General features: G+C 44.0%; 1 protein-coding gene across 1 annotated transcript in view; it reads left to right on the plus strand.

Annotated features, from left to right (window-relative positions):
• OBSCN (obscurin, cytoskeletal calmodulin and titin-interacting RhoGEF) overlaps nt 1-13,047 on the plus strand; it is a 740,285-nt gene that overhangs the window by 375,144 nt on the left and 352,094 nt on the right. The window contains exons 70-72 of the mRNA XM_082257722.1: nt 1-890; nt 4,217-4,495; nt 9,601-9,679. The exon at nt 1-890 is cut by the window's left edge and continues 460 nt beyond it. Of these exons, the coding sequence (XP_082113848.1) occupies nt 1-890; nt 4,217-4,495; nt 9,601-9,679 (1,248 nt within the window). The remainder of the gene's footprint in view (nt 891-4,216; nt 4,496-9,600; nt 9,680-13,047) is intronic.

The following is a 13,047-nucleotide window of genomic DNA, read 5'->3' on the forward strand; positions in this document are numbered from 1 at the left end:
GGTTAAGAAACCAGAACCTCCAGAAGAACTTATTCCGCCTGAGATGTTGGATGATGACCCTGAACTGGAGAAAGCAGCAACAAAAATCCAAGCTGCCTTCAAGGGATACAAAGCACGGAAGGTCATCAAACAACAAGAATGTCCTTTGTTTACAGAGACCTTCAAAGATCTTTCAGTTGAACCAGGTGGAACTGTTCATCTTGAATGTGTTGCCATCAGCAAAACTGATGTTACGGCTCGTTGGTTGAAAGATGACGAGGAGCTTTTGGATGGACGCCATTATCATATCGACAACTACAGTGATGGAACTTGCTCCTTAATTATCACTGCTGTAGAACTCCAGGACACCGGAAAATACACATGTGAAGCATCAAACAAATTTGGAGCAGTGACCCACACTGCAAAATTGGTGGTGGGTGGTGGCCTACAAGACGTCCCATATAGGCCAATACACATTCCGGCCAAGCGTAGTCATACTACAGACAGCGAGACGGAGAGCTCTTCTGGAAGTGAGTTGGACGATGCCTTCCGTAAAGCAGGACGGAGGCTGCACAAGATCTTTAAAACAAAATCTTCTCTAGAAATATCCGATGTGGAAGAAGAAATTTTTGTGAGTGCCGATGAGGGAGAAATGCCTCCCATTGACCACCAGACCTACCGAGAGGATGACAAATACATCTACATCATATTTGAAATTATGTCTGAAGCTACAGTCGCTGCCACAAGGTTCAGAGAAATGTTTTCTGCCATGGGTTTTAAAGTGAAGATTGACATTCTTGAGCAAGGCCCGAAAAAGACTGAGCTACGGATAATGAAGATAGAAACCGGGGCTACAGAGCAGCAGCGCCTTCAGGCCAAAGAGCAGATTACTTTAATGACAACAGACACAGGTTAGAAGAGTATGCTTTTAGCTAAAATAAAATATTGAGAAGATATTGCTGCCTAAATAAGTGCCACATCCCATATAAACAGTGGGCAAAATAAGTATTGAATACGTCACCATTTTTCTAGGTAAATCTAAAGGTGCTATTGAAATTTTCACCACATGTCGGTAACAACCCATGCAATCCATACATACAAAGACACCAAAACAAATAAGTTCAGAAATGAAGTTATGTGTAATAAAATGGAATGACGCAGGGAAAAAATTATAGAACACACGAAGAAAGGGAGGTGCAAAAAGGCATGGAAAGCCAAGACACCAGCTGAAATCTACCAGTAATTAGAAAGCAATCCTGCCCCTTGTCAGTGCAAATTAATATCAGCTGGTTCAGTCTCAACTGATGGCCTATAAAAAGGTGTCTCATTACCGAGGTGTCACACAAGAAACATTTCATTTAGGCCCCTTTCACAAAGGCGGACCATTCAGATCCGCCTGTCAATTTTTTTGGTGGATCTGAACGGTCCCCCCCATGCATCCCTATGGGGCATCGGATGTCAGCGGAGACATGTCCGCTGACATCCGATCCTATCCGTCAAATCTGGACGGATGGAAACCCCATTTTCCATCTGTCCATCAGATCTGATGAGAACGGACGGTCCGTTCCCATCCGATTCCCCGATAGAGATGCATGGAGACCTGACAGCTGTGTCTCCCCACACAGCGCGGAGACACAGCTGTCATCCTCCTGCTCAGCGGGTGATCGGCGGATCGATCCCCCCGCTGAGAAAAACGGAGTCCGCCTGATGGACTCAGTGTGTGAAAGGGGCCTGTGGGTAAAACAAAGAGCTCTCTCAACACCTTTGCAACCTTATTGTTGCAAAACATACTGGAGGCATTGGTTACAGAAGGGTTTCTAAACTTCTGAATGTTCCAGTGAGCACTGTTGGTGCCATAATCTAGAAGTGGAAAGAACAAATAAATAAATAAAAATGACATAAATCTTTCCCCTAGTTTTTAGATGTGATAACTTTTGCGCAAACCAATCAAAATACGCTTATTGCGATTTTTATTTTTTATCAAAAATATGTGGCAGAATACAAATTGGCTTAAAAGAATATAAAATTTAGATTTTTACATTTTTTGGGGGAAATGTTATATAGCAGAATGGAGAAAATATTGTTTTCCTTTTTCGGAATTGTCACTCTTTTTTTTTTTGTTTATAGCGCAAAAAATAAAAATTGCACAGGTGATCAATTACCACCAAAAGAAAGCTCTATTTGTGCGGAAAAAAAAGGACATCAATTTTTTTTTTGGGTACAGTGTCGCACGACCGCACAATTTTCCGTTGAAATAACGCAGTGCTGAATCGCAAAAAATGGCTTGGTCATTAAGGGGGCAAATCCTTCCAGTTCAGAAGTGGTTAAACAGGATTAGTCAGACAGAGAGAGAGCCCTGGGGTACCCCACTTATAATCTCACTTGACCTATCTGTGTGAACCTCAACTGTTTGTTGAGATTTATGCCTTTCCCCAACCAGGCCATTGGATGTTAAATATCTCACAGTCATTTTAAGAGCTGGTGTGGGGTCCGGGGGGGGGGGGGGGGGGTATGGTGTGCGGGCTGGAGCTGGTGTGGGGTCCGGGGGGGTATATGGTGTGTGGGCTGGAGCTGGTGTGGGGGTAGCTGGTGTGGGGTCCGGGGGGGGGGGGGGTATGGTGTGCGGGCTGGAGCTGGTGTGGGGTCCGGGGGGGTATATGGTGTGTGGGCTGGAGCTGGTGTGGGGTCCGGGGGGGGGTATTGGGGTATGGTGTGTGGCTGGAGCTGGTGTGGGGTCCGGGGGGTGTTATATGGTGTGGTATATAGTGTGTGGGCTGGAGCTGGTGTGGGGTCCGGGGGGGGGTATGGTGTGCGGGCTGGAGCTGGTGTGGGGTCGGGGGGTATATGGTGTTGTGGGCTGGAGCTGGTGTGGGGGTAGCTGGTGTGGGGTCCGGGGGGGGGGGGGTATGGTGTGCGGGCTGGAGCAGGTGTGGGGTCCGGGGGGGTATATGGTGTGTGGGCTGGAGCTGGTGTGGGGTCCGGGGGGTATATGGTGTGTGGGCTGGAGCTGGTGTGGGGGTAGCTGGTGTGGGGTCCGGGGGGGGGGGGGTATGGTGTGCGGGCTGGAGCTGGTGTGGGGTCCGGGGGGGTATATGGTGTGTGGGCTGGAGCTGGTGTGGGGTAGCTGGTGTGGGGTCCGGGGGGGGGTATGGGGGTATGGTGTGTGGGCTGGAGCTGGTGTGGTCCATCTTCTACCCCCCCGGCCCATGGAGCACCAGCCACCACTGTAATATAGAGTCCATTTCCTCCGGTAGGCAGCCATCTCATATTATATGGTGGAGGCGCTCCTGGGTGTTTCACCTTTTTATATAATAGTCACTATTAATGTGTTTTTTTTTTTGTTTTCATATATGTTGAACATATATGTTGAAGCTCTTTCACACACTGTGTCCGTCAAACGGACTCTGTTTATCTCAGCGGGGGATCGATCCGCCGATCCCCCACTGAGCAGAAGGATGACAGCTGTTCTCCGCGCTGTGTGCGTAGACACAGCTGTCAGTTCCCCATACATCGCTATCGGGGAATTGGATGGGAACGGACCGTCGGTCCGTTCTCATCCGATTCAGATCCGCTGGACGGATGGAAAATAGGGTTTCCATCCTTCCAGATTTGACGGATCGGATCGGATGTCAGCAGACATGTCTCCGCTGACATCCGATGCCCCATAGGGATGCATAGGGGGACCGTTCAGATCCGACAAAAAAACAGACGAACGGCCCGCCTGTATGAAAGAGCCCTAAATCCCTCACATTTTTCTTGGAGTGATCTACTAGTTTCATGATTCGACTATATCACTTCTAATTGGACTGTAATATTCATGGGACCTAATTTCTTTGCCATTGTGGCACTGCAATTTTCTATTTGCATATGCTGTTTACAATCTTATCCGTATTGTTTTTTGCCAGCGGCTTTCTAATTTGGGTTTATCTGCGCAATAACTATAAAATGTAACTACCTTGTGTCAACAACAGGGCCGTCTTTAATATTGATTGGACCCTGGGCAAATATTTTCTTGGGCCCTCCCAAATCCACTTATCAACTATTTGCAGGCAGTGCGGGCTCAAGGGGCAGCTGCTTTGGGCCCCCACAACAATGAATGGGGCCAGGGCAGCTGCCCCTTTTGCCCTGTGTTAAAGACAGCCCTGGTCCACAAGACTACTTTTTATAAAACTTTTTAAATTTCCATTTTGCTCTTGCTTTCTTATGTAAATAAATATGCTTTTGTTTTCTTTTTAAGCTCCGATATTTATTACCGAGATCCAAAACCAAGAGGTTCAAGATGGCTACCCAGTCAGTTTTGACTGTGTTGTAATTGGAAAGCCAATGCCAACCGTGCGCTGGTTCAAAGATGGGAAGGTGATAGAGGAAGATGACCATTATATGATCAATGAGGACCAGGAGGGCTGCCACCAGCTCATTATAACGGCCGTGATTCCCACAGACATGGGCGTGTACCGATGCCTTGCTGAAAACAGGATGGGGGTTGCTTCCACCAAGGCTGAGCTGAGAGTGGACTGTAAGTATCACGTGTACACGAGTCATGGAATGTTGTACGAGGATGGTACCCATCTCAGCCAACCACCTTGTAGGTGGAGTTTTTTCTGTTGCCTAAAATTTTAAGGCAGACTCTGATTTGTTGATATGCTTTAAACAGTTTTGGTTTTCTTGGAAATATATACTAAAAATAAACTTTTAAATTAAAAATGTAGCCTTACATTGGAGGTTTACCACTGCAAAGTCGTACTAAGGCAACATTGCTGTGTATCTGATTGCACCTTGGATTTATTATTGCAGCACATATTAGACACCTTTAGAGGGCGCTCTTATACAACTTTTTGGTAGAGTAATATGAGAAAAAAATGGTGATTCCTAAAATGTATATTGAAAAAAATAAGTTTACCGCCACCAGATGGATTCAAGATCTGCAAACAAACTAGACGCCTTCTTCATCCATCCATCCATCCATCCATCCATCCATCCATCCATCCATCCATCCATCTATCTCTATCTATCTATCTATCTATCTATCTATCTATCTATCTATCTATCTATCTATCCATCCATCTATATCTCATCCATCCATCCATCCATCTATATCTATCTATCTATCTATCTATCTATCTATCTATCTATCTATCTATCTATCTATCTATCTATCTATCTATCTATCTATCTATCTATCTATCCATCCATCTCTATCTATCTATCTATCTATCTATCCATCCATCTCTATCTATCTATCTATCTATCTATCTATCTATCTATCTATCTATCTATCCATCCATCCATCCATCCATCCATCCATCCATCCATCTATCTATCTATCTATCTATCTATCTATCTATCTATCTATCTATCTATCTATCTATCTATCTATCTATCTATCTATCTATATCTATCTATCTATCTATCTATCTATCTATCTATCTATCTATCTATCTATCTATCTATCTATCTATCTATCTATCTATCTATCTATCTATCTATCTATATCTATCTATCTATCTATCTATCTATCTATCCATCTCTATCTATCTATCTATCTATCTATCTATCTATCTATCTATCTATCTATCTATCTATCTATCTATCTATCTATCTATCTATCTATCTATCTATCTATCTATCCATCCATCTATCCATCTATATCTATCTATCTATCTATCTATCTATCTATCTATCTATCTATCTATCTATCTATCTATCTATCTATCTATCTATCTATCTATCTATCTATCCATCTCTATCTATCTATCTATCTATCTATCTATCTATCTATCTATCTATCTATCTATCTATCTATCTATCTATCCATCCATCCATCCATCCATCCATCCATCCATCCATCCATCCATCTATCTATCCATCCATCTATCTATCCATCTATCTATCTATCTATCTATCTATCTATCTATCTATCTATCTATCTATCTATCTATCTATCTATCTATCTATCTATCTATCTATCTATCTATCTATCTATCTATCTATCTATCTATCTATCTATCTATCTATCTATCTATCTATCTATCCATCCATCTATCCATCCATCTATCCATCCATCCATCAATCCATCCATCTATCCATCTATCCATCTATCTATCTATCTATCTATCTATCTATCTATCTATCTATCTATCTATCTATCTATCTATCTATCTATCTATCTATCTATCTATCTATCCATCCATCCATCCATCCAATATACCGTGGTAGGCAATCTTTTCAACCAAGGGTGCCACAAAAGGGTTCATTGTCAGATCCTGCTGTAGATCTCATTATTCTGGTTTCCCCACACATAAGCAGAAAGGATGTCCTGGAGAAAGCCATGAACTATAGGCCAGTGGTCTCCAAACTGCGGCCTTTGCTAGCTTTTATCCAGCCCTAGGGGTATTATTTCATCAGCTAGAACTTAAAATGGGGCACAATTCTCCCCACTAACAATGAAGGGGCTGTATTCCTTCCAATGACACCAAGGATGGGGACTATTTTCTAGCAATGACAGCAAAAATGGGGCCCAATGACACCAATATGGGGCACAATTTCTCCCAGTGACACCAACAATGGCTCCCAATGACACCAAGGATGGGGCACAATTTTTTCCCAATGGGACACAAATTTTCCCAATGGCACCAACGATGGGGCCCAAGGGGGTCACAATTACTCCAAATGGCACCAACAATGGGGCACAATTTTTTTTTTTTCCCACTGATGTCAGGACCTTTTCTACTCCCAATGGCCACATTCTGGCCCCCCCCTAAAGTCTATAGGACAGTAAACTGGCCCTTTTTTTTTAGAAAGTTTGGAGACCCCTGAACTAGGGCCAGGTGGGAATGCATGGGAGATGGGAACAAAGAGTGCGGAAAACCTTCAGCAGTGTGCTGAGGAGTCAGAGTGAGAGAAGAATGGGTGTGTGCATGGGAGTCAGGAAAGAATACGGACTTAGGGGTGCTGAACTGGTAGCATTTTTTAATGGAGCTGGGATGGGTTAGGGTAGCTGAAGGAGGAAAATGGAGGAGATTGGTTCCTCTGTATGCTGACCCCGCCACTCCTCCTATCCAGTTCACTTGTGTTCTGCTGTCTCAGGGCCCCTGTGTGCTCCCCTGGTCCCCCCCCCCCCCACCCCCACTGTGCTCCCTCCCCTCTCCTGCCCCCAGGGCTGGTGCAAGGATTCTTGACACCCTAGGCGAAACCTCAGAACTTGTGAACTCAGAACTTGTGAAAGGGTCCCCGTTACAAGACCTTAATAATGGGACCCGCAACAAGAGTAAAGGGCCCCAGGATCAGTGGGAAGAGCCCCAGGCTTGAAGGAGTCCGGGAGGGGCCCTTCATGGTTTCTTGCACCGGGGCCCTGAAGGTTCTAGCTACGCCTCTGGCATCGTGTGCCAGCAGAAAAGGCGTTGGGTGCCTCCTCTGGCATGAATGCCGGAGGCTGCTGACCCCTATCATATACTGTAAACTAGAAAGGGATAATTTAAGCAACTTGGGTACTTGATGGTTCAATAGTTGAAAGGTTCATGCAGGTCAGAATTGCTTCTAGATGTGTTTCACCCTCTGAGATCTGGGTACAGAAAAAAAGCAGAGAAGAGCTTTAGATATTAGTATCTACAGACATTGGTGTGCGCAGCCTATTGAATTAGGTTGTGCACCCCAGAGCACAAACACGCATGCTTGTATATCAGCAGAGCAGTGGACGGTGCCAGTAGAGCAGATATTGGTGACGGTAGGGCAGTAGGCGGTGTCGGTAGTTATTATTTTTATTATTTTATACAATTTTATTTATTTTTTATTATTTTTAACAATTTTATTATTTTCATTTTTTTTCATTTTTACAATTTTTAGCCCGTTGGGGGGCTTTAGTGAAGTATCAAGGGTCTAGACAAAGAGAAAGGGACTGAGGAAAGAGCTTTCCTAGCCCCTTTCTCTGCAGCCTCAGCTGCACTGGACAGTGGACGGATGGGAAGTGCTCTGTGCTGAGCGGCTTCCTGTTCATTCACAAATTGAAGCATAGAAAACATAGTTTACTATGCTTCAGTTAAGAATGAACAAAAGAGCGATCGGTACAGATCACTCACTGTGTTTATTCATCCATCCATCATGAAACATCCCCCGTCAGCAGTGGGCAGGAGAGGAGGGAAGCTAGCAGCACTGCACGAGGGAGACAAGGGACACCAGGAAAAGGAAGCAAGGGGAATCCGCACCGCACTGGGTGATTTGGGTGTGCCCAGGCACACCCGGCACACCCTGTGCCCACCATGTGAGCTAGAGCTGCCTTAAGCTTAACCACTTCTGGACCAAAAGGTTTTCCCCCCCTAATAACCAGGCAAATCTTTGCGATTCGGCACTGTGTTATTTAACTGACAATTGCGCGTTCATGCGACTCTGTACCCTAAAAATTGATGTCAATTTTTTCCCCACAAACAGAGCTTTCTTTTGGTGGTATTTGATCACCTGTGCAATTTTTATTTTCTGCGCTATAAACAAAAAAAGAGCGACAATGCCGACTAAAAAAATATTTTTTACTTTCCGCTATATAACATTTCCAAAAAAAAATTTTTAAAATCAAATTTTTTCATCTTTTTAGGCCAATTTGTTTTCTGCTACATATTGTTGGTAAACAAAATCCCAATAAGCGTATTTTGATTGGTTTGCGCAAGTTATCGCAGCTACTAACTACGGGAATGAATTATGTCATTTTTATTTATTTATTTTTTTTTTACTAGTAATGGCGGTGATCTGCGATTTTTAGCAGGACTGCAACATTGCTGTGGACAGATCGGACCCCTAACTGACATTTTTGACTTTTGGGGGGACCAGTGACATTACTACAGTAATCAGTGCTAAAAATATGCACTGTTACTGTAATAATGACACTGGCAGGAAAGGGGTTAACCCAGGGGTGATTAAAGGGTTAAGTGTGAGCCTAGGGGGTGTTTTCTAACTGTATGGAGGAGGGACATGTGGAATCACCACAGCGACCTGTGTTCCTAAATAGGAGGATCACAGGCGCTCTGTGATCATTCCAGAGAGGACAACGGCCTGCTGTGTTTACAACAGCTGACCGTCGTTCTCTCTCAGCGGGGAGCAGTTGCGGGTGCCCGGTGCTGTGTGGATTGGCTTCCCCCTTCCTAATAGGGGCGGGCGGTGGCAGTGCGCGCCCCCCCAGGAGCATTCCTGCAAACCGACGTACCCATACGTCAGTTTGCGCAGCCGAGCCTGCGTGCCCCATTATATCTGCAGCGGGCAGTCGGCAAGTGGTTAAAAGGGATGCTACCATGGCTTTGGCCAAGTTTGTTTTTTCTTTGTTTCTTTTTAAACTACTTTATATCTTTTTCATCTATAATTTGTTTTTACAAATAAACTTCCAATACATGACAAAGGATACACAAAGATCCATGAGCCAGCTAAACTGTATGTTAATCTCAGCTGGAGCTATTTAGCAGAATATTATATATATAAGAATATGTATATACAGTAAGCAGAATATTATAATAATATACAGTATGTAAAAAAAAAAAAAAAAAACACCTGGAGGCTAAAAAAAATACAATATATTATTGAACAATACAAAAAATGTCCCTGGCTAACAAATTCTTGCTTTCTGTGTTTTTCCCATTCCAGTAACCAGTTCTGACTATGACACGGCAGAGGCAGCCACTGAAACCTCCTCCTACCTCAGCGCCCAAGGCTATATGTCCAGGTAAGAAAAAAAACAAAGAGATGCGATTACAATAGAAACAGGACACCTGGCGAGTGTTCCAAATAATAGTCCAATGTCAAACCAAATTCCTTATACAGAGCTGTTTCATACAGAAGAGCCCTGGGTCTAAAATGCATTAACCACGTCACCTGAAACACCTGTTCACCTTCTATAGACCAGAGCAATTTTTACATTTCTGCTGTAGACCTGTTTATTTGGCGATAACTTTGCCATTACATAAAATAGAACTACTGTATAGGCAACTTCATGAATGGTACTTCCTTCAGGTGCGCCATGCTTTCCTTTCCCAATTTGGAAGCACCACTCTACAGATCCAGTCCTCAGTCTTCGAGCAGTTGCTGGCTTCGGGACAACTGCCTAAGACGCTGTCCATAGTCTATAAAGAATTATTTACAACACGCCAAAGCCAATTAACAAATGTAGGGAGTGGTGGATGTTTGTGATACCCGATTTTCAGAGTGATGACTAAGATGATATGTGGGATTCCCCTTTCAAATATTTGGTGTCTTCCAGGGAACACCTCTTACAGTATAAACTTCTCCATCAGGTATATTATACTCCAGCCAGGATTGCCGGGATGTACGCTTCTGGTTCTGAGGACTTTTGGCGTTGTCTGCATTCTCCGGCGGACTTTGAGCATATATTCTGGCCATGCCCACTAATACAGCAATTCTAGCGGGAGGTGGTTGGGACTCTTGAGGACATTACAGCTCTGAGGGTGCCTCTAACTTTGGCAGTGTGCTTGCTTGGTCTAGTGGAAGAGCCAGTGCCCCTCAAGCAAAAAGGACTTTATTGTCCGTCACTCTGTTCTACGCGCGTAAGGCCATCTTTCTATACTGGAAGAGGGATGTATGCGTCTGGTCCTGCGGACTGTTGGCGTTGGCGCCATTCTCCGGCAGACTTTGAGCATATATTCTGGCAATGCCCACTAATACAGCAATTCTGGCGGGAGGTGGTTGGGACTCTTGAGGATATTACAGCTCTGAGAGTGCCTCTAACCTTGGTGGTTTGCTTGCTTGTTCTAGTGGAAGAGCTGGCGCCCCTTGGGACATAATGGACTTTGTTGTCTGTCACTCTGTTATACATGCGTAAAGCCATCCTTTTATACTGGATGAGGGTGGAGGCGGGTACTAGAAGACCTTCATTAATAAGTCCTTACCATTCTATAAGGCAACCTACCAAAATAGAGGCTGCCCCAAGAAATTCCAAAAGGTATGGCAGTGCTGGACTTCGGACTTATCCACCCTTATCTGAGGTGGTCATAGTTCACCACGGGTGGTGCCGGTAGTCACTTCGGTTGGGAGATGGGGATGCCTCCTGATGTTTGCAGCAATTATGTTGAGTACCTAGATAGCTGTCCATTGAGGGCAGGTGATATCAACATGCTGGCATAGACGAGGGCTCATGTGAGGGTGACATGGTCATGCTGAAATTTTCCTAGGATGTATCTTACTTATAACTGTATATATATATATATATATATATATATATATATATATATATTTATATATATATATATATAATATATATATATATATATATATATATATATATATCCTTTTGTGGGTATTTCACTGGGACCTGCACTACATATCACTGTAACTGGCACACGCAATACAATTCAGGGCCCAGACTGCAGGTGCCCCCTTTACTACTTGAACTCTTCAGGGTTCACTGACTATGTACCCCCTTTACAACTTCAGGGTCCTCAACCTAGGTACCCCCTTTACAGCTAGCTGACACTGGATCCCAGAACCTCTTCCGGAGTGGTCCCCTCTGACTCTAGGAAGACCCCCAGGGGCAATCCGCAGTACTCGAGCCCTGTGTAGGCTTTCCTGGGACTGGAACCCTCTCTCTCTCCACAGGCTCTCGGCACACCGGATCCCCTCAGCTGACTCAGCACTCTCTGGATTCTCAGGCGACACCCCGAGACATCCGCCTTCCTCAGACAGGAGGAGAGACAGCCGCACTCTCCTTCCTGGGACTCGGCTCCTGCCGAAGACACCGTGTCATGTGCCACCCCCAAACTTATACCCACTCCCAGAATCCTTTGCAGCATAATCTGCCTTCTGGGGTAGTTACAAGCTGGGATGTGTCCTCTGATTGGGCTTCCCACACTGCCCTATGAGAAGCCTCTCACAGGAGCCAGTGGGGATACTTCTCCCCTCATCAGGCCCATCTGGAAGCCCTGACACCCTGACCAGATAAATCACAGCCCTGCTGTTAGGCAGACAGGGCCCACTATAGTTTTACCTAGTACCTATTTGTAGGGTGCGATAGATAGATAGATAGATAGATAGATAGATAGATAGATAGATAGATAGATAGATAGATAGATAGATAGATAGACAGACAGACAGACAGACAGACAGACAGACAGACAGACAGACAGACAGACAGACAGACAGACACTCTGGAGAATGAAATGGCGGTCATTTCAATATTTTATGTCACACATAGAGATGTATAGAACAGTTCCCGGCGAACTTCGCATGGTCGCGTTCGCCGCTGCGGGCGAACATATGCGATGTTCGGTCCGCCTCCTATACATCATCATTGAGGCAAACTTTGACCCTGAACATCACAGTCAGCAAACACATTCCAGGCCAATCAGCATACCTCCCTCCCACACCCTCCCACCTCCTATAAATAAGCAAGGGCAGCATCCATCTTAGATCATTTCTGTGTTACTGAGAGCAGGGAAAGTGCTGGTGCTGCTGCTGTTATAGCTGGGGACAGTTCCCGGTCTTGTTAGTCAGTGTTCTTGGTACACTCCTGCTGTAAGGACAGCACCCCAAAAAGCCCTTCCTAGGGCTGGTATTTGAGTTTTTTTTTGGATATATATATATATATATATATATATATTGTCCCCAAAAGCCCTTTTGAGGGCTGGTATTTGAGTATTTTTTTGGTTCTGTGATATATATATATATATTGTCCCCAAAAGCCCCTTTAAGGGCTGGTATTTGAGTATTTTTTAATATATATATATATATATATATATATATATATATATATATATATATATATATATATATATATATAGAAAATATAGCATGTCCAGAACCAGAAAAAAAATTCATATAGGTGTAAAAGGGGTTCCCACCATCCCTGCTCTACTGAAAAATTATCTTTTTTTTCTGGTTCTGGACATGCTACAGAGCTGAAACTTCACAGGTACACTTTTTAGACCCCCTAGACACTAAATCACACAAAAAAGTTCTTAAAAATTGTCATTTTTGATAGAGAGACAATTATTGGAAAACTTAAAAAAAAAAAAAAAACTTAAAAAAAAAAAAAAATGTCTTTGGATTTATTGTCTGGGGGGTCTAAAAAGTGTACCTGTG

The sequence above is a fragment of the Pelophylax lessonae genome (genome assembly GCF_965119305.1).
Source record: "Pelophylax lessonae genome assembly, chromosome: 5".
In the NCBI taxonomy this organism is placed as follows: domain Eukaryota; kingdom Metazoa; phylum Chordata; class Amphibia; order Anura; family Ranidae; genus Pelophylax; species Pelophylax lessonae.